The sequence below is a fragment of the Arachis stenosperma genome, chromosome 7, assembly GCF_014773155.1.
Source record: "Arachis stenosperma cultivar V10309 chromosome 7, arast.V10309.gnm1.PFL2, whole genome shotgun sequence".
In the NCBI taxonomy this organism is placed as follows: domain Eukaryota; kingdom Viridiplantae; phylum Streptophyta; class Magnoliopsida; order Fabales; family Fabaceae; genus Arachis; species Arachis stenosperma.
Genome location: NC_080383.1, coordinates 5,192,171 through 5,215,559, shown reverse-complemented (window position 1 = coordinate 5,215,559; position 23,389 = coordinate 5,192,171). Strand labels below are relative to the sequence as shown.

Here is a 23,389-nt window from a genome sequence, read left to right as displayed (position 1 = left end):
TGAAATGCCTTCACGTCAACTCCAAAACGGCGGTTAGAGGTATCCGCAAAAAAAAAAATTTATAAAAGCACTAAAAGAGATCGGAGATGGTAGTGAAGGTGCTTGAAATGCCTTCACGGCTTCACGTCAACTCCAAGTCGGTGGTTAGAGTATTCACAAGAGAAAAAATAGAATTGAAATTAATACATTAAAAAATATTGAGAATTTTGAATTTATAAAAAAAAATGAGAAAAAAATTGGTGAAAGGACTAGTTTGGTGCACAATATTCAATTTCAGAAACTAAAATTAGTCACTTAATGCAAAGTGAGGGACTAATTTGATGCATCTACAATGATGACATAATGGACGACATGTGGATGAATATTGTTACTACACGTGGCACAAATGGACAGTGGCCAAATAACATTGTGACACGTGGCACAACCATCCATATCATGTCACGTGTTACTGGTTACCACATCATCATATCATTACACGTGGCCAAATCATAGAGTGACACGTGCCACTTATAGTCTACGTCATCAAGCCATATCATGACGTCGTTAATAAAAAATAGGTCAGAAACTAATATGGTACACTTTTGTCAATCTTAATAACATAATTAGTACAATTGAAATTTTAGGGACAATTTTAGTACATGACGCCAATCTCAAAAATGATTTTTGAGTTTAACTCTCATTGAAATGGTTAAGAATATAATGATAAAGGTAATTGCATATTGTTAAATTTTGTTAACTAAATGTTCTGATATAATAACGTGTACCATTTAAAAATTTGAGATGAAATAAAATTTAAAATTTAGAGTATTTTTATTATTGGCAAAATTCTGTCAAAATATATATTTAAAAAATTTAGCTAGCTTAACAGCTTCATGCAGTCGATGCAGGACAATTTTTCTAGCAATGCCCAGCTGCTCCCACCCTTTTGCTTCACATCAGCCATTGGCGATGGTAGCCGCCACAGGCCTCGAGTTGACGATCTAGGTAGCCCTCCTCTCAGATGATGACCCTCTAACATCGAGCACGATGTCGATGATGACGATCAAATGTTCTTCGACGATAACTACTTTTGATGTATTTGTTTTTATTAGTTAATTAGTGACATTTTTAAAGTTTGTATTAGTTTTATTTGTCTTTAATATTTTTTAGTGATAAATAATTATAATTTCATTTGTATTTATAATTTTTTGAATTTCAAATAGTAAAATAAGTTTAAAATATTAAAATAAATTAAATATTATTGACGGTTGGACTGTCTGTAATAATAAAATTAAAAGATACATTATTGATTATCACAGACGATCTTGTCGTCGACAAATAAAAAATAATTTATTATTACCAACAGTTAGGCTGGTATAATTATTTATTTTTTGGATTAATTATATAATCGTTCTATACAAATATTCTAACTGTCAGTAAAATTAGTCAAATTTTAACGAGAGATTACCAACGGTTCTGGTATTAAAACTTATAATTTTAGCTAAAAGTAAAATATTATTTAAAACAAAAACAGGTAGTTGTTATATATCTCTTTGGTTAAATAGGGTTTTGTTATCTTTAGTGTCACTATAATTATATAGTTTTATGCTTTAGAGTATTAGATTATGTGCTTGTTTGGGTGCCATTATTCTGTTAAAAAAATATTTTTTTTTAATGAAAAAATATCTTTTTTTATTTTTTAGTATGTTTGGTAAATTTCTAGTAATAAAAGTAAAAACACTAGAAAAATAAAAAAAAACATCTTTTTTGAGAAGCTGTAATTTACATCTTTTTTTTAAAGATCTTTTTTCTTTAAAAAAAAGATTTTTTCATGTAATAAATAAACAAAAAAGTACTTTTATATTGTTATACCCAAACATAATTGATAGATAAAAAAATCTTTTTGTATGAGATATCCAAACATAAAATTACTTTTACTTCTCCATAAGATCTTTTAAAAAAAGATAACTTGAAAAAAGATCTTTTTTTAGAATTTCACCCGAACAATCCCTATATGCACCGGTTAAGAGAGCTCAAAAACAAGAGAAGCACTCTCATCTTGACCATTAAAAATACAATAAGAGAAAGTCTCAGCATCGATATTTTCATTAAATTTAATTTAATTAGCATTTAACTCTAAAAAAAATATGAAATTTTATATTATTAGATATAATCTTTCATTATTAAAAATATTAATGATATTTAATTGATAGTTATAAGTCATAAAATATGCTATTGTTAGCCTTTTAACACGACTGAAGTTAGTCATCATTTAATCAACACAAATACTAAATTATCATTAAATTCTAAAGAACGTAAATGCAAATCATATTGATTTATAGGTGCAAACTGCATCACTTTATGTGTGCAAAATTTTAGTAAATATAAATGTAAATTATATATTTACTAGTGTATGTTCCCGTATCTTGTACGAGATAATACATAAAATTATATTAAAAATTTTATTAAAAAATTAAATAATATATATAATAATTATTATTATAAATATTTTATAAAGTTATAATTAAAATCTAACTCTCAAAATTTTTAATATTAAAATATTACAAATAATTAGTATTTGTCTTAATCAATTTGAGTTTGTTAAGTGATCATCTCACTCGTCCGCTTAAACAACTATTAGAAGTTAGAATCTCGCCTTGTGTATATATCAGTTCATTGGCTAGCGATAAACCCTTAATAAATGGAGTATCAATACGTGGTTAGACTTGACAAAAGTTTTCGAATACGCGGGTATCCGATCTGTCCATACCCGGATGAAAAGGGTAATAACTTGACCCAAATCGGGGCAGATTTTGTTCAAGACAGGGTATAGTCGGATTTAGGATGTACCCGCCCCAAATATATATATATATATATATATATATATATATATATATATATATATATATATATATAAACACTTTTTAGGAATTAAGATTTGCCTCACATCACACATGATTCATAGCTTCAGTCTATACTCTATAGCCATGCAAGATAAACTCAGTCACCCTCACCTAAAATCTTCTTCTTCTCGACTTCTTCACAAAAAAATCGCATAGCTCCCGTTATGTTGTTGCTGAGTCCATCACCGCTTACCTATTCATAACTCCCATCTTCCTTCACAGCTAGAGATAGATCCGCGTTTAATATAGAGGGGGCATTTGCCCCCACAAATTTTTTTTTAAAAAGTAAAACTTATATACATATATACCACTTATTATATTATATTTGTCTCAAAATAAAATATAAATATTTCTTTTGTATTTTATGTTAAAAAATATTTTGTTAAACTTAACACATAATAATAATTATATTGTTAAATTTTATTTAGTATGAAAAATAAATAAATACACTAAAAAATTAGTGATAATTAATTATATTATATTAGTTAATTAATTAATAATTAAATTAAAACTTAGTTTTCTAATTAAATACAATTTAAATTATTAGTGATTTTTTAAAAAAATTTTAAGATAAAAAAATATATTATCTATGTATTAATATACTATAATTATTTTGGTTAAAAAATTTATTTATACTATAAAAATTATAATAAGTAAATTTGACAATTAAGTAAAATAATTGTTTAAAAATATATATAAAAAATAATATTTAATCATGTTAAAAATAAAAAAAGTCCTTATAAATATTTTTTTGTTATTTTAAATATTATACTATGTGTATGAAATTATATTTTATTATTTTAAATATTATAATACTGATTGTGCGTATATTTCTAGTTCTTATCAATATGTATTAGATAGTTCTAATTTTAAATTTTGAATATATCTAAACCAATTTAGATTGATCAAGTGATCAACTTAGTCATCCGCTTAAGTAAGTATTGAGGGTTCAAATTCTGTCTCGTATGTATAGTAACTCGTTGCCGACCAATTGTAGATTCTTAAATGGAATTCAAATTCATGACGGATTAGTCCTTAACTTGTTGAATATCGTGGGAAGCAAAAAAAATATCTTTACCTAAATTTTATTATATTTTTATCCCCATTACTAAATTTTTCTGGGTCCGTCATTGTTCACACCTTATGTCATCATCGCTGCTCATCCCGTTACCGTCGTTGTTGAGCCCGTCGCCACCATTCTCCTGCCGAGTTTCTTTTCTCTAGGTAAATTTTCCTCTTTCTCTCTCTCATTGTGAGTCTGTTAAGTTCTTCTCTTCTTCTTCCACAGACTCATCACTTAGTCGCCTTCGCTATGAGGCCGGACGTTGCCGTTGCAGTTTCATCTGAGTCTGTCACCGAATAAAATAGAATTTTTATTCAAGTTAAAAATAGACATGCATGAGATCATTTTTGCATGTAATTTTTAAATTTTTTCATCCAAATTTGATCTATGTGGGTTGAGTATTTTAGTATGGGATCATCGTAGTTTTGTTATGACACTAATGTGATAAAAGTTTCGGTAATTTCATAACTAATATATGAGATAGACCATATTATTAAAGTAATAAGAGAAATAACATTCAGATTTACGCGTAAAATTTATAAGAGGTTATCTCAGAAAAATATATATTTATAACCCAAGTAGAAGATTGTTAGGAAATTATTATTTCTTAATATATTTATAGATAATACATATATTAATTATAATCGTAAATTAAGTAATTTCACATTAAATGACTTATATGACGGTGATGTCATTTATTGTCATAAATGTTAAATTAAATAAGTCATTATTATTTTTGATTTGGATAAATGAGATTAAAATCATAGATACTATTTTATTTGAGTTTTAGGGTTTAATGAGTGTCACACTCAAATATAAATAATGGCTTTAGAATTTTGGTTTCCAACACATCAAACTCGCCTTCATAATTCTTTTCCCACAGTAAAATTGTGATTCAGCCCTATCAAAAATACAGAAAGTTTTGGTTGACAAAGATCAAAGAACCACAAGAGCCAAGCTCTCTGATCTCAATCATACTCTCGAATGAAGAAACGCTTCTATGCTCTTAGTTATATTTTTTAATGATTTAACATGGATGATCTTGAGGCTGAGAAATCTTAAAATTTTCAACTAAAATAAAAAATTTATTCAATCAAATGATAATAAATAATTTTATTAAATTAAATTATATTAATGTGATTATTAGATGATAAAGAATGCTAGAAAAATAAATAAATAATATTTTAAAAGTATAGAAATATTAAATTGTCATTTCAATTTACTTTTTTAATCAACGATAATAAATATTTTAAATTAATTAAATTTTTTCAAAAATTATACACCTAAAACTATTTCATTTTTTCAAAAATCTTTTGAAAATACAATGGTTCAATAAGAGGTTGACTATTGAGAATTGAATATAATATTTTTAAATTTATATTTTCAATAAAAAGATGTACTTAGTTCTATCCATCCTAAATTATTCTATATTCACTATTACTTATCCATCTAAATAATTCTAATATTGATAGAATATTATTTTTAGATGCAAAAAATTTTAAATATATTTATTCTATTTCAAAAATTAATATTCATATTTAACTTAGAATTCTAACAAATATGACAAAAAATATTATATTTTTTAGTTATTAAAAAATTAAAGTAAAATATCTATAAATATATTTTTGTGCTTTAGCTTTAGATTTTTCAAAAAAAATTTGGCAAGTTAATGGAATCAAATCATATTTCTATAACATATATAAGAATGTATATTACACATAAATAAAAAAATTAGGTATAGTAAGAACAAATACATAAATTAAAATAAAATTTAGAAAAATAAGAACCAATAAAATATTGAAGGAAAGAAATATAAATAGAAGAGAAACAAAATTATTAGATGGAAGAGAAATAATTTAATAAATTTTATGTGTATATAAAAAAAGAATAAAAAGAAGATATACATTACTTTATTTAATTTAGCAAGATTTATGGGAATAAACACATAGAATAAGAGAATAAAAAATGATAATAAAAAGAAGCTAAACATCTAAATTAATATCAAAAAATAAAAAATAATAAAATAATGATAATCTATCATAATCTTAATCTTTTAATATAATTAATGAATAATAATATAATTAATCTACCATAATCTTAATATAATCTTTTAATATAATTAATTTTAATTAAATAATCAAATAAATTGAATATAAATATGTCTAATCTAATCATATAAAAAATAGTAAATTTTTTACAATTACACATGTATATATTGGGAATAAAACATCACTTTAAAATGAGATTATTATTATTAATGACATATATATTAAAATTATATTAATACATTAATAGAAATACATTATTATAATAAAAAGTTGCAAGAATTAAAATAACTAAAATTTATTAACTTTAATTAGTTAAATTAGCATAAAATAAGAAAGAGATGATTAATCAGATTAAATAAATTAAAAAAATATTACTCAACAAAGTAAATATCACAATAATTATATTACTAGTTGAAAAATAATCTATTTAATAAATTCAAATTTTTATTGAAAATAGAGAACTAAAGATTATCAATGAATAAAAATAAATAGATATAATATATTAAAGAATAATTTTAGTAGTATAAATAATAAAATAAATTATTATATACAATTTTTACTTTTTACCTTATTATGATTGAAGTTAACATTAATGGTAAAAAACTAATTTTAAATAATCCATATTTGTATTTTACAACATAATTAAAGTACAATCATAATTTTTTATTTTGTGATTAATCAATATTTTTTAAATTTTTTGGTTAAGTCTTTTGTGTTTTATGATTGATAAATATTTTTTACAAAACACAAATTTATGATGAGTTGTTACAATCATAATTAATTCAAAAAATCAAGAAAAATTATAAAAAAATCAAATAAAATATAAAAAATAGAGTAAACATTTATTTTGAAACTAAAAATTTGTTAATTGTGCTAGAAATTCTAAAAATTTGTATCTTATTATATAATCAATTTTGTTACTCACTTTAACCTTATTATTCATTTATTGCATCTAAAAAAGTATATAATGTCACACTTTATTTTTAAAAAGATGAAACTCTTCAAATATACGGTATAATATATAATTTAAGAACAATAAAATAAAAATATTCAGAATTTTATAATAGTATTTGAAATTTTCAATGACGATATTACAAAGTGTTTAAATCGACCAAATGAATTCAATAGTTATTCTTTGCACATCTTATTTAAATTTGAATCCTAAAAATTTACTTTTATTTTTTTCTAATATAAATTATTTTTGACAAAAAATAGAGAACAAAATTTATTAGACCAAAAAAATATCTGATCAAAAAATTATTATAAGGAGATTTATAATTAGAGAAGAAAAGAATAAAAGTATTAATAATAATTAAGAAAAAGAAACGAAACTTGTATTAAAGAATGTTAGAAAATAAATAATAAAGTTCATATTAATAATAATGTTGAGGAATGATGTTACTGCTTTAGGTTTCTAACCTTCGTCTTTGGCCATCTTTTTTTCTGTTCTTTGTCTTTTTTTTTTAAATTATCAAGTCATAATAAAAAGAACAATTCAAGAAAACAAAAGTAGCAAGATCGAAAACAGTAAGATTAATAATAACTATACAACTCAAAATATATAGAAGAAAAATAAACTATTATATGATAGAATTAACATGAGTATATTTCATCATTAAATAAACAAAGTTAATGCACAAAAAAATTACATGTAAAGAGAAAAAAAAGAAAAAAGAGTTAAAATATCCAAAGTGATAAAAAGATTATTTTATAGAAGACTATAAAATAATGAACTTCTAACTAAATTAAATTGTACTTGTTATTATTAGAAAGGGTAAGAGAGAGCAGTAGAAAAAAGGTTTGTGTGTATTCAAGTTGTGTAAAATGATACAATATAGAAGGGCATTTATAGGTGCTAAGAGAATTTAAATAATAAAGACGTAATATTCTATAATAAATATTTAGATATGTTAAATAATGCTAATTGATCCTAATTATACTCTAACAAATATATTCAATTAATTGATATACATAATATTAAATTGTGTGATACTTAAATATTTCAATTAGTTGATATAATTAATCCACCGTAATGAATTGTATTTAATGAGTTAAAAGAAATAAATCAGAAAATATTCTAAGAAACATGCTATATCAACTTTATCATTAAGTGCAAGAATTCAATTTTTATATAATAGAATAAATAGAATAGATAGATATCTCATTATTCGTTATTTTAACTTATCTATTACATATTTTTTTTTATTTACCACTCAATATATTAAAATACAATTTATATATCTAGATAAGAATTACATAGATATTTAATTAAAAGAGCATTTAATTTTTTAAAATATAATAACGGTTTTAATTTCTTTGATTTTTCTTTTTACATTTTTTTGTGTGTTTTTTCAAATAAAAGACAAGCCTATAGCAAAAATAGGAAGAGATTGTAGTATTTATTGAAGAGGAAAAAAACAAATATAATTAAAATTCATACATTTAAAATGTGTTTGAACTTTGAAAAATGAGATGAGACATGAGAACCCACAGACACTTGGCTTCAATGAATCTGTTTACACCATTCAACTCAGTATTCTTTAGCTTTCTGTTTTCTTCTTTTCTATTTCATATGAATTTATCAGTGCCAAACATGCATCACATAGAGTATTTTTTAACTCCATCCTAATTCATATATTATCTTTGCTAAACAAAATATAAAAGAAAAAAGACGGTAAATAAATTAAAGTTATTATTATTTAAAGAGACAGTAAATATATTAGTATTTTTGTATTTTAAATTAATTAAGATATAAATGAAAGATAATATTAATTTAAAAAAGTTAAATTAAAATTAACTGAAACATTGATATTTAAATTATAAAAAAATTATTTTCATATTTTATAAAATATCATACTGGCGGTAATTGTAAATATGACGATACTTAAAATTAAATAAAGTAATACAGATAAAATAAATAAAAAATAAAAAATAACTAAATTTTGTATAAAATTTACCTATAAAATTCTGTACCGAAAAATGAATTTAATTTTATTATATTAATAATATAAAATATTTTATATAATCATTCAATTTAATTAGATTTATCTATTTAGGCCATTATTGAAAAATAAATTTAAGATACCAACATATAATTTACTTTAAATTAAGCAACAATTATCAATACTATATAAGGGACACACTATTCCACTAAGAATGATTGCTATAAGGAATAATTTTCTAATTTTTTATACTAATATTAGAAAGTTTATATAATACTATATAATAATATTATCATTATCTATACTATATGATATCAAAACAAAAAAAATACCGTGCTAATATAATATTATCAATATTATATAAATCATCTTTGTATTTATTTTTCTATGCATATATAATATTTAATTAACACATTAAAATATATATAATATAAAGTGATTTACAAATTATTTTATTGAATATTATAAATTAGAATAATTTATAAATTATTATAAATTCGTATATAATGTATAATTAAATTTAATAAATTCAATTAGAATAAATAACAAATTATTTATTTTATTTCAGACTTTATAAATGAATAAATTAATTAACTAATATAATAAATTAAAATTAATGTAGTAAAATTAATTAAGTAATATATTATAATAAATTATATTAATATTTAAATATCTAATCAAATCAATTAGCTGATATAATTAAGTCATAGTAATAAATTGTATTGAATGAGTTAAAATAATTAAATCGGAAAACACTCTCAGGAGCATGCCACGTCAGCTCCATCATTAAGTACAGACATCCGATTTTTATATAATAGAATAGATTATATACAAAATGTATGTAAATATGGATACAAATTATTAATGATAAAAAATAATAATATTTATTAGTCATGTAGTATTACTGTTTGTTATTTAAAACACAAATCTGACATCAAATTTGTGTATTTGAATTTTTAAAATTTTTATAATGCACAAATTTAATTCTTAGATTTGTGTACCTCATTCAAATTGGATCCAAATTTTATTTTCCTCTTCTCTCTTTAACAATCTGATCCTCCAATTTGTTTAGTAATAATTAAAAAAAAACTCCATATTAAAGACATATACACCAATTTTTTCAATATAAAAAAAATTAGTCTAACGTCACATAAACAAAAATAATTATTTTTTATATTGACAATCTAAATAATCATTTAAAAAATAGATATAATTAAATAATTATATAAAATATTTTATATTATCAGTATATAAAAATTAAACAATAATTCAATTTATATTCTCCCTCGTAAGCCTAAATCTACCTTCTTTTGTTATGTTTATATGCTCATAACAATTCGTTTTTTCACTTTGTAATCCCAATTATCCGCCTCAAAGCAGAAGTAGTAAGTGTTAATTAATAAAATCTAACAAGTTATCTGAAGCACCTAAAAAATGGAAAATCAGAAATAATCTCCCCCTTAATATAATCACTGATGGGTTCACTACATTGTAATGTAACAATATAAATTAAACTATTAAAGTAACATTTTTTTTGGTCAATAAAGCAACTTTATAGCCAACATTAACAAACTGCATAAGTGATAGGCCACATCAAATTAGAGGGATTTTTTAAAGTAATACATCAATTGAATATATTCCTAAAAATAATTAAAAATAATTTGATTTATTAATTTTCTAAAAGAATATATTTAGAAAAACCTATCAACTAGCAATCTCAAAAGAAAAAAAAAATCATGAATAATTGTTAGAAATTCAATTAACAGCAATATGGATGTGGATTTTGGATTGCTTGTGTTAGATATCTTTGTCCCTCTATGATTAAGAGCATTTTTTTTGTTCAGAAGGTGCTCCATTTTGGGTTGACAAAATTGGTGCATATCTTCCCCCACGATAACAAATTTTGGCTCTTATTTCTCAGCCTTTGATCATGACACAAAACTTCTTATCTTTGTTTTCAGAGGATATTAAAATAAATAAATAAATTGATGTTATTTGAATAATATTTAAAAATGAGTGATAATTAGACACCTAAAAGATAAAAAGAGGAGTTTAAGTGTTAGAAATAAAGTCACTCTAAATTCTAAAAGTAATAAAATAAGTGTTGGTATTTATGAAGCATGAACATAACACAGCTAGAACACGCAAACAAACTAATTTCAAGTTTTTGTAAGACACATGACATACACATTATATAATATAAAATATTTTTTTTAGATAATTCATAATCAAATCTTAGATATTTTATTGATATTAAAGTACAAAATAATTTTTAAAGTGTTTTTAATGTTTTATTTGACTATATAAAGTATCTAAGATAATTTTTAGTTTTAACAAATAATATATATTATTTGTATATTCATCTCTAAAATATAAATTAAGAATAAAATTAAACGCGCTAATACGTGAAAGTATTTAAATATGTCTAAATATATTAGATGAATGTCGTATTTAAAATATGTTCAATATGTGTTCCAGCCCAATCCAACAAGAGCCGGGGATCGATTATACGGACTGCCGACTTAACGGGTCGTCGACCCGCATGTCGCCTCACACCTTGATGGAGATCTGGATAGCTGATAGAAGCTTCCAGACGGATAGGTCCAGAGCAAAGGACCCACCCGAAATATAAGGTATAAATAGGGAGGGACGTATTCCTCTCCAAAGATACCTTATTCTTATCCTAATTAGCCGCCTCATTATATAGACGCTCACTTTAGCATCTAACCCACCAACGCTAGAAACAATGCTTTTCCGTAAAATTTGCACCCAAATCCAGAAATACACTCGATCAACCCATTGTTCTCAACCCGCCAACCATTCGATTCACCTTTCTAACGAGCAACCGAACAATATGTAAACACATAACTCAACCAAGTGTCCTTGGTTTATATATTGTATATAATGACAAATATTCAAGAAACATTTTCGCAAAAGATATATAAGATATTACATATTGGTTTGATGGGACAAGAAATGGAAGCCACCCCAAAAGGAATCAAACCCCATCCTAATGCCATCAAATATAACCTTTCTTAAATTTGGTGGTGATTCACCTACAGATTCAAAAAGTACATAATATATCGAGTAAATAAAAAAAACTCACCTTTTTTTTTCATGAAAGTAAAGACCTTAAAATTTTGAAAAAGCAAGGGAAGTTTTTGCTTTTGTTGTGAGTGGATTACCAATATAAGGTCTTCTACATATATACATGGCATGAATTTAGAATCCTGAAATTCACTACTTATATGAACTAAAATTCATAATCATATACACAGTTTTTTCTCATAATTTTTAGACAATTTCTCTGTTTACCTAACTAAAATCCTCAGTTATACTTGATTATTTCACATTTTCACACATTAAAAAACAGTATCCTAAAACTAATATCTAAAGTATATTTTCATCTCTTAAAATCCTCTGCAATAAAATACCTAATTTAATTGTGAACAAATATTTTAGCACAAACTATATTGATTTCACTTAAAGTTAAGCAATATAAGATATAATATATACATACTACTGTCTCTTAAAATTGAATTTTTGTAACACTAAGTCACTAACTAAACATAACAAATCAAAGAATGCAATATGCAATAATATTATCTAACCTAATCTGATCCTCATCAGAGTTCACAATAATGGTGAGAATTTGAACGGCATAGTAGTGATGAATTGATATTCAGACATAGCTTATGATTGCATCAAGGTAACAAAAAACATAATCATGGAAAAGTGTTTAGTAAATACAAACAAACAAACATTTAATCAATCCATAAAAGACACAACATTATGAACTAAAAATATGTCATAAACAAATATCAAGAGTACTTTATGTTATGATAATAAGAATAAGAGTAACAACATTAGTACTAATTTCTGAGTAATGAATAATGGTTTTAGAAGAATGCCCTGCTACCATAAAACACTCTTGATCCATCTTTTTTCTTCTTACTATTATTACTAACATCATCAATTTCTGATATGATGTTGTTGTTATTGCTGCTTTCATGATTCTGAATCACATCACCACAATCTTGATCTTTTCTTTCAGATTTGTCAATTTCCATAGGTAGCTTCATTCTTGCTAAGGATTCTGTGAATTGTTGCATGCTTCTCATATACATATCCACTATTTGTTTCTGCATTGCAGATTGTTCAGCTTCCAAATTCATATTCATGTCCATGTTCCCTAATGGAGCTGAAAAAACTTGACCAAATTTCCCAACTTTCTTCTCACTATCATCACTCTTTTCGCTTTCTTTTTCGTCTATGGATTCGCCTTCTTTCTTGGAAGTTGGTGTATCTGGAGAGTTACTAATACTGCCTTCTATAACACTGATTGAAACATTGCAAGAATTATTCTTTTTCTGAATCGAATCTGCAGACGAGTTTCTATCTCTATCATCACTTAGGCTTGTAGTTGTGGAGCTTAAGAAACCTGAGTTCTGATGAATACTCTCATTTGGAGAAACAGGATTCATTTCACAGTCATTGGATGCGCCGAGGCGAAGGAATGGCAGTAGCAGCCCTCTAGAAGAGCAAGAATTGAAGTAATCAGTTGCCATTTCTTGATTCTCCTTCGCCACGCCAATATCAGGAAACACAATCCTCGAATACTCAACCGGATCAACCATAACCTCTGTTACTTTTCTGTCAAGCAACACCACTTCTGAAGAAATCGAAGAGGTTTTCGCAGATTCGGATGATATCAAATCAAAATTAGAATTGTTTGTGTCTAAGGAGAGTGTCAATTGAACTGTTCCAGCTGGTGAATGGAAAAGATCAGTGGAAGAGAGGCTATAATCTTGAGTCACTTTTCCTTTTCCTTTTCCAATAAGAACTTGAGAAATTGGAACCAAAGAGAATCCAAGAAGCTGATCCTCCAAGTGATTCCTTGCTCTACTAAACATCCAAATCTCACACTTTAGAACTGCATCATCCACATTGGAGATCTTCATCCTTAGATTCTCATTAAATGTTGGATTCTTTCCACCTCCATTGATGATTCTTGTGGATAAAGTCTCATCAGGGTTGTATGTGAAAGAGAATTTTGCATACACATCTTGGTTATCATAGATGCATATGTTGTGAATGTTTCTTGCATGGTGAACAAAGATCTCTAAAACCCCAGAGAACTCACCAGCCTCATCTTCTTCTTCGTTATCATCGTCGGCCGCATGATTCGCCATGTTCAAATTCGGATTGTACCTGAAGCTGCTACTTTGATGACCTTCATTGAATGAATCCATTCTAATCAACCATAAAGGTATTCATAGTTAGAAGAAAAACAGAACAGAAACAGAGTTATGTATATTTAGTTCATCAATCATCACTGCTTAAGACAAAAATTAAAAAAAAAAAGTTGTCTAATTTCTAATACCCTTTTGGATGAAGAGATGATCAAAGCAAAGAAAACAAAGAATTATGCAACTAGCATGAAAAGAACATGAAGAGAGTGTTTTTTTTTTTTTTCCTTACCTAATGGAATGAATGGTGATAGAGGTTTAGTTAACCTTATTCTATTATATGTATATATGTATATATGTAGGATCTTGTTGGTTGAAGAGTATTTATGAGATCAATCCATGAATTGAGGCAGAAGCATGAATATAGAGTGAAGGAGAAAGCTAATGTTCAATGGAAATGGCTTTTTTCCTTTTTAGGTGAAAATGGAGAAAAGTTGTGAAGTTTTAAGGCCTTTATGTGTGGTAGTAGGTGGAAGGAAGAAATTATATTAGAAAAAAATTATATATATATATGAAGGATGATTGTTAGTGAGGCATGAATATGAATAGAGGAAAAAGGTGATGTAATGTTTTTGTCCTTTTTTTAGTTTTGAATAGTGATATCTATACGTAAAGTTTAAATGTCTATAGATATCAGATGAAATTATAAAATTTAAAGATAGAAAAATTGGTATATAAAAAATTAAAAAATTTAAAATGAGTGTTGACACAAAAATTGGTATATAAAAATTGTTTTTATTTTTTTATTTTTAGTTTTGGTGTTGAGTGGGGGGAATAGAGGGTGTTGTTGCTTTGCTTGACAATGCAGCTTCCATTTGTAGAGTGCTTAAGTTGCTCCACTGATAGTTACTCATACTGGGAAGGTCCCACTAGCCACCATCTTCATTATCACTCATCCCCCACTCTTTCAAATGAAAGCTTTTAAGTTTTAACACAAACATCAAGCTTTCTCTCTACCTATTAGGACTATGGATAATCATTTTCCTTTTGTTTTGCTCTTTTTTATATTCATTAATCAATTTTTTTAAAAAATTCCTTTGAGTTTCTATTCACTCAAAACTATAAAAAGAGTTTTATATATTATTATTATTTAGGCTGCGTTTGTTTATAAGGATGGGACACTGAGACATAGATATAGAAACATAAAATCGTGTTTCATAGATGAGACATGAATAGAGACTGTGTGTCCACAAATACTGAATTAGTGTATTTTGTGTCCATCCTAACCGAAAGAATATAGAAACACTAAAAAAGGACGCAATTTATTTTTTATTCTTTTTTATTATTCTTGTTAATTTTTCATAAATATTACATTTTTCTTGTCAATTTTTTTTAATAAAAAAATGAGAATAAATTAGATTTTTATAATTTGTTTTAGTTTATTATCAAACAGAATACAAAAATACAAAATTTTATGTCTATATCTCTTGTATCTTATTTTCAATATTTTGTTCTACTATTCTCATAAACATATATGTATGTATTTATAAAATTTTTTAAATAATAAATAACTAAGTCAATATTTTTACAATCATATTTTTATGTGGAATTAATTTTTAGTTAGTCATTATTAGCTAACTTTAGTGTTTAAGTTTATAATTTAGGATTTAGAATTAAAAAATTTTTATTTAGAACTATCATTTAATATAAATAAAATAATTTTAAAAAATTCAATGTTAAATGAAAAAAAAAATTGATTGTAGAGTATTACTCTATTATTATTTGTAACACAAAAAGTGCAATCTCTTGTAGTCTTATGGGCATTTATTTGTCAAAACATGGAGATATTGCTTTGGTTTTATATTTCTAAACATTTTAATGTTTTCTTGAACATGTTAGGCAAACCTAACACTATAGAGTAGTCCTGAGTCCTATTATATGACATCAAGAGAAGAACTAAATTCAACCCCCTTTATTATATGTTATATCCACCCACATTTTTCATTAATTAATATATGATATATGATTAGTTTATATATAAAAAACACAATTTCCAAAAGCAATTTTCAGCATATGAATCCACTTTTTTAAATGCAAATTTTCCAAACTTTCCCATTTGGTTTAATAATCTCTTTCACTTGAATATTTGGTGACATATGGTTTTTCTACATAAAGCTATGTGAACTAAGTCGGTGCCTAAATTCAGTAAATTGGCTTGAATCTAATCTTAAGTGATAAGCATACACACCAAGAGATAATTACTTTCACACAAGCAACTTTTTGTGTAAAATCTTCATAAGTTTGTTTTGTAATTATTTCCCTTCATGATTCTCTTTACTTTTCATTTCTCCCTTATTTTTTCAATTTTTTATTTTATGTATTTGCTATAAAATGACCTATCTTCTCATTAAAAAGAAAAATAAAAACTTTTGATGCTTTAATCTATAACTTTTTTGGACTAATTCCTTAAACATCCATTCGACTTCCTCTTTGTTTCTTCCTGAAAGGAATAAAACACACAATTTCCTACTTGCAAGAATTAGAGGACCAACAATTCACTCTCAACAAGTATTAACACCAGCACAATAATATTTAATAGCAGCGGAAAAATCACATAAAGCAGAAATTAAAAACAAGCTAACACACCAAGATTTTTAACGTGGAAAACCTCCTCAATAAGAGAAGTAAAAACCACGAGTCACCAAGACCAGGAAATAGCTTCACTATGATGAAAAATAGGGTACAAGAGAGTCACAAATTACTGCACAAAACGTGCATACAACAAGCTAAACAACCCTAACTTCAAAACTTACAAAACAAGAACAAGAAGATGAAAATACCACAAAAACAGAGCTGCTGTGCGTGGCCAATATCTCCAGCTACAGATGTCGAATTGAAAATCCGAACGGTGAAATCAAAGAACCAGATGTGTAGAACACACTGTCCAAATTTGAGCTCGATCTAACGGTTAACGAATCTGTAGTGACCAATTTACAGAGACAGCTTTGTGTATGTGCGAAAATAACTTTCTCTCTTCTCTTTTCTATAGTGTTTGGTGTTCTCTTGCAAATGACCTCTCTCTCACTCGATCCTAACTCACCTCAGCCACTTCAACTATTCATGATTTGGATACTAGTATTTGGATTTTTTCTCCACATAGGAAGGGAGCCCAAAAACCCAACACTTTCTACCTTTTTCAACATTTGAAGTGAAATAATTGTACTATTATATTTGTTTGCTTGGACTTCTTATCATTAGGTGTAGTCTCAGTTGTCTAGTAGAAAAATGTAGAGAATATTATGGTACATATGACACTTCTAATATAGAATGTGAAAAAAGATGGATTAGATATCTCTGATGTTATTTTGGAGATGCATAGTTGTTGAAGATGGAAATTCTTTTTTCTGTTTGAGAATTCACTTCCTCAGTTTTCAGGTTGCTTGATTGCTGAAGCTAGAAATACAATGATGTTCTTGATCTTCAGCAATCGGCTATCTTACTGAAAATGAATTGTACAAAATTGTCTATCAATGCTGTCTTGCAGTTTCCTTTTTCCCATTGCTTTCACACATACTAATTGAAGTTATGTTTATGTATGTGCGTGCTCTACCTGAGGATGAAAGCCAATATTGTTTTTCTACTACTAATTTCTTTTTCCCCCCTTTAACAGCATCCAGGACTGCATGTTCGAGGAGAGTGTTTGCCTACTACTTAGGGCTGCATGGTTTCAACCTCTCAAGGTCGAAAATCACGTGGAGCATGAAGATGCCTAAGATCCTATTGAAGATTTTTATCAATATCAATATGATTATGAGTATGATGACGAGGATGATGAAACTTCCAGGATCCAGGAGGCGCAAGTTCATCATCTCGCCAGCCAAAAAAGAAAGAGGCAGCTGAAAAAGTCGCAACAGGTAGACGGGCAAAGAGGGCATTGAAGCGGGAGGCTGCTGATAAGGCTGCAGCAGCAAAGCATCAGCAGCATCTAGGGGAGGTTGGGCAGGAAGTAATGCAATACTTATGCTGAAGTCATACCAACTCAAGCCAGGCCTTGAGTACTCTCCTTTCCTTAAAAAAAAAAGGGTATTTTTTACTTTTTTTTTTTCAATCTTGTACGGTGTTTATTCATTGAACTAGTGTACTATAATATGGGGGGTAAAAATGATAGACAATAATGTGGCTTTGGTATGTTGTTAGTAGTTCCATGGGTTTAGGTAGAGATGGAACTCTTCATACTCTCTTAGGATTGAACAATTTAGGTTTGTAATCAATTGACTTACTCTAAATTTTTAAAAGTTGTACATGATTCTTTGTCATGATTCATGACTCTATTAAGGGTTATTCATTATGTGTTCTGCTTTCAAAGTTACAGATTTGGTATTAATAGAAATTTCAAAATCTCAAATGGCTGAAAATGATATTTGGACTTACAGATAGAAAGTTGTGCTGAAGCTTCCAAAGGAATTGCATGCTTAGCTGGTCAGTGGTCTCCCATCATTATCACTGTATACAGAGATATTTGACCTACCAATTGTGATGTAAAATCATCCAGAAATTATTTGACTTATGGGCCGTATATGCTATCTTGTAACAATATCAAACTATAACAATATCTTATTAGTGTTGTAGGTGATATGTTTTCATTTACTGTGTACATTCACTAGAAAACTAGCTTAGAAAAAGTTCCTATGGCAAGAATCCAGAAAAAAAAAAGAATCTATTTCAACCAGTATGTCCTTAGGCACGACCATACATAACATAGAAATCACACTCGAAAAAAGGTTAACAATTAGCTAGAATAGCAGAAATTGCAGCGAAATTATTTGCAAAAGATGGAAAATCGGCCACATTACAATGTGATTGCAACCTATTGAGGACCAAAAAGTCAAAAAGGGAGGATATATATTATTGTTAGGTTACATGTAGCTTTAATAAACTAACCACAAACTGAGGAAGGAATAAGATGATAACAGTTGTGTTCCACTTTGAAATGGGAATTAAGGGAAATCACAATAAATCACACACACTATGGAGTATAAGAGAAATGAAGTTTGTAATGTCTTATCAATATCTTGCATTGCATGCATGTGCTGTTTGATGAGTCATTTGACAATGATGTATCCCAAGTTTTCCTTATTTTTTTCTCTTCTTTTCTTGTTCCATTTTATTCTGTTATGCATGTTTGTGAATGATGTTTTATCATAGGCTACTACTAAGAGTAAAGAAAGATATAGGAAGAATTAGTGGTCAAAGGTTATGATTTCTCTTCTCATGTTGAATGGAAGCCACTTCTTGTGGACTTGAATCCAATGCTACATATCAACTTTTTCTTATAATCACACAAATTAATTTTCCCAATGAAAAGGTTTATGGTTGTGAAAGAAAAATGTGCCAATAACAATAATTTGACTCATATTGAAATTTAAGGAATTAGTCCAAAAAAGTTATAGATTAAAGCATCAAAAGTTTTTTTTTTTCTTTTTAATGAGAAGATAGGTCATTTTATAGCAAATACATAATAAAAAAATTGAAAAAATAAGGGAGAAATGAAAAGTAAAGAGAATCATGAAGGGAAATTATTATAAAACAAACTTATGAAGATTTCACACAAAAAGTTGCTTGTGTGAAAGTAATTATCTCTTGTGTGTATGCTTATCACTTAAGATTAGATTCAAGCCAATTTACTGAATTTAGGCACCGACTTAGTTTACATAGTTTTTTGTAGAAAAACCATATGTCACCAAAAATTCCAAGTGAAAGAGATTTTCCATCTTTTGCAAATAATTTCGCTGCAATTTCTGCTATTCTAGCTAATTGTTAACCTTTTTTCGAGTGTGATTTCTATGTTATGTATGGTCATGCCTAAGGACATATCGGTTGACATGGATTTTTTTCTTTTCTAGATTCTTGCCATAGGAACTTTTTCTAAGCTAGTTTTCTAGTGAATGTACATAGTAAATGAAAACATATCACCTACAGACACTAACAAGATATTGTTATAGTTTGATATTGTTACAAGATAGCATATACGGCCCATAAGACAAATAGTTTCTCGATGATTTTATATCACAATTGGTAGGTCAAATATCTCTGTACACAGTGATAATGATGGGAGACCACTCACCAGCTAAGCATGCAATTCCTTTGGAAGCTTCAGCACAACTTTCTATTCTATCTGTAAGTCAGCCATTTGAGATTTTGAAATTTCTATTAATACCAAATCTGTAACTTTTAAAATGAATAACCCGAAATAGAGTCATGAATCATGACAAAGAATTATGTACAACTTTTAAAATCTGCATTTAGGGTATGTCAATTGATTATAAACCTAAATTGTTCAATCCTAAGAGAGTGTATGAGTTCCATCTCCACCTAAACCCACGGAACTACTAACAACATACCAAGCCACATTATTGTCTATCATTTTTACCCCCCATATTATAGTACACTAGTTCAATGAATAAACACTGTACAAGATTGAAAAAAAAATTTAAGTAAAAAATACTTTTTTTTTTCTTAAGCAAAGGGGAGTGCTCAAGGCCCGGCTTGATTTGGTATGACTTCGGCATAAGTATTGCACTACTTCCTGCCCAACCTCACTAGATGCTGCTGATGCTTTGCCGCTGCTGCCTTATCAGCAGCCTCCCGCTTCAATGCCCTTTTAGCCCGTCTACCTGTTGCGACTTTTTCAGCTGCCTCTTTCTTTTTTGGCTGGCGAGATGATGAACTTGCGCCTCCTGGATCCTGGAAGTTTGATCGTGGGACTGGCCTTGCTTCGAGCCGCCCAGATCTGACATAACCATTGTCTCCCCATCTCCGGTTACCAATGCGAAGACTTGATGAGCTACCATAGTAAACTTCATCTAGATCATCATCATCCTGGTCATCATACTCATAATCATATTGATATTGATAAAAATCTTCAATAGGATCGTAGGCATCTTCATGCTCCACGTGATTTTTGACCTTCAGAGGTTGAAACCATGCAGCCCTAAGTAGTAGGCAAACACTCTCCTCGAACATGTAGTCCTGGATGCTGTTAAAAGGGACAAAAAAATTAGTAGTAGAAAACAATATTGGCTTTCATCCTCAAAAGATAGAGGACATAAATAAACATAACTTCAGTGATCACATTCAATTAGTATGTGTGAAAGCAATGGGAAAAAGGAAACTGCAAGACAGCATTGATAGACAATTTTGTACAATTCATTTTCAATAAGAGAGCCGATTCCTGAAGATCAAGAACATCATTGTATTTCTAGCTTTCACTGCGCGTTGACTCAGCAATCAAGTAACCTGAAAACTGAGGAAGTGAAATCTCAAAACAGAAAAAAGAATTTCCATCTTCAACAACTATGCATCAATAGCTCATTTATCTCCAAAATAACATCAGAGATATCTAATCCATCTTTTTCACATTCTATATTAGAAGTGTCATATGTACCATAATCGTCAGCTAAGACTATCTTCTACATTTTTCTACTAGACAACTGAGACTACACCTAATGATAAGATGTCCAATCAAACAAATATAATAGTACAATTATTTCACTTCAAATGTTGAAAAACGTAGAAAGAAACAAAGCCCCGCAGAAATACCTGCCATCAAGCGAGCGATGGACAAAGAGGAAGTCGAATGGATGTTTACACTGAGGGCAGGTAACTCTCTCTCTGTAAGTAGCCCAGCGAAGGATGCACGTCACGCTACAAAGTACAAAACATAATCAAGCCCGTGAATTAAAAAAAGTACAAGACAACAACAACAACAACAAAATCTTATCCCACTCGAACAAAGCCATATTACCCAATCATAAATCATATTTGTGTTTAGTCATTTTTTGAAGGGGAAGGAAAAATGTGAATTCCCTTCAGTCATAAGGTCCAAATAGTCATACAAACCAAACAACAGCAAGCAAAAACCATAGTTCAAGTGAAATGGACATAAAAATATAATAAACTGCATCAAAAGAGGGAGAAATAGCATAGACAAACCAGTATGCATGCTCGCAACCTTTTACAAGAGCAGTATCCTGAAGCAGAATCTTGTCCAAGCAAATGGCGCACAGACCTTCACGATGAACATGGTTCCCGCCACCTCCTTCCACCCCACGAATCTCCCCTTCACATTCACTTCCTGTTTCACTCTGAATCTGAATCAACAACAACACAAACCCAGCAACATCACCAACAGGAACATTCTATTCCATTCCATTCCATTCAATTCAACACCGTAATGATTGGGGAAAAAACCACACAAATCCACAATCAATTTAGCCAAAACACAACGCCATTAAACATCAAGAACCAAAAGAAATCCCGAATTCAAAATTAATTCAAGAAAAATCTGAACATGCCCTAAAACCTAACTTTTGGGAATTGAATTGAATTGAATAATTGACAATAATAAGAACAAGAAAAGAAAAGAAAAGAAAAAAGAACAATACCTGGGGCTTGAGGGAAAGTTCGTTAAGATCGTTGGTGAGAAGAGCAGACATAGTGAGCGATTGAGAGAGAGAGAAGAGAGAGATCCGAATTGGGGGAAAAATGAGCAGAAGCTGAAGGTTATGAAGGGTTTTTTGCTTAGAAAAGAAAAGGAACAAAAGATTCAAAGATGCGAAAGAATTATTCTTTTTTTATTGAGTACCGACTTACACAAACACGACCCACAAAATGTTATCTGGGCCCAAATTTATGAACCAGCTACGGCCCAATTCAAGCCCATTTTATGTACCACTCTTACACACCAAATAAAAGTCTGAAACAAATCTAATAACCACTTTTGGGCCGGCCTATTCTCTTTAGAGATTTGGGTTGGATCTGGTCCTAACTTTTCCAACCCACTTTAAAGATTTTTTCCATTCAGTTTTAGGTATTTAATAAAACTTTTGTTAACGACCAAAAAACAACTAACGTTATTTGAAGTTTTGAACGTATTAACACATGGATATGCTATAAAATATTTAACTTGAAAATATTTCAATTTCTGGATACATCTTTAATTGATGAAAAGGTATCGTGTCCATTCTTACAAGAAATGCTAACATGTAAGATTCTTTTACAACAATGAACAAAAAAGAGAAATGAATACCTATGTAAAAACGGGGAAAAAAATTCAAATAAAAATTCTCATAACTTTTAGTGAGAATTATATGTACAAAGTGATATGTTGCTTGCTATTTTCTTTTTTTTGTCTTGTATAACAAGTCGACACACACCGTTGAGTTATAGAGAACCAAATCAGGCGAGATGGGTTTCGTACCTTAGG

General features: G+C 27.9%; 2 protein-coding genes across 3 annotated transcripts; both read right to left on the bottom strand.

Annotated features, from left to right (window-relative positions):
• Positions 1-12,733: 12,733 nt before the first annotated feature.
• Positions 12,734-14,640, bottom strand: LOC130940564 (uncharacterized). Its single transcript, XM_057868736.1, has 2 exons — positions 14,417-14,640; positions 12,734-14,188 (listed from the first exon to the last, which is right to left on the bottom strand). The coding sequence occupies exon 2, from the start codon at positions 14,185-14,187 to the stop codon at positions 12,835-12,837; it is 1,353 nt and encodes a 450-aa protein (XP_057724719.1). The 5' UTR covers position 14,188; positions 14,417-14,640; the 3' UTR covers positions 12,734-12,834.
• Positions 14,641-20,176: 5,536 nt separating this feature from the next.
• Positions 20,177-22,729, bottom strand: LOC130941382 (uncharacterized). 2 transcript variants are annotated; one of them, XM_057869860.1, is made up of 4 exons: positions 22,569-22,719; positions 22,117-22,322; positions 21,724-21,828; positions 20,177-21,160 (listed from the first exon to the last, which is right to left on the bottom strand). In XM_057869860.1, exons 1-4 carry the CDS (start codon positions 22,617-22,619, stop codon positions 20,704-20,706), a joined length of 819 nt encoding a protein of 272 aa, XP_057725843.1. In that variant the 5' UTR covers positions 22,620-22,719; the 3' UTR covers positions 20,177-20,703. The 2 variants fall into 2 exon arrangements, with proteins under 2 accessions (XP_057725843.1, XP_057725844.1); XM_057869861.1 differs by having other exon boundaries at positions 20,321-21,160; positions 22,117-22,274; positions 22,569-22,729.
• Between the last annotated feature and the right edge of the window lie 660 nt (positions 22,730-23,389).

Coding starts and splice junctions, on each gene's coding strand:
- LOC130940564 (XM_057868736.1), bottom strand. CDS start 14,187: ATGGATTCATTCAATGAAGGTCATCAAAGTAGCAGCTTCAGGTACAAT.
- LOC130941382 (XM_057869860.1), bottom strand. CDS start 22,619: ATGTCTGCTCTTCTCACCAACGATCTTAACGAACTTTCCCTCAAGCCC. Junction 21,829..22,116: donor GGTTGCGAGCATGCATACTG/GTTTGTCTATGC, acceptor TGTACTTTGTAG/CGTGACGTGCATCCTTCGCT. Junction 21,161..21,723: donor CATCGCTCGCTTGATGGCAG/GTATTTCTGCGG, acceptor CCCTTTTAACAG/CATCCAGGACTACATGTTCG.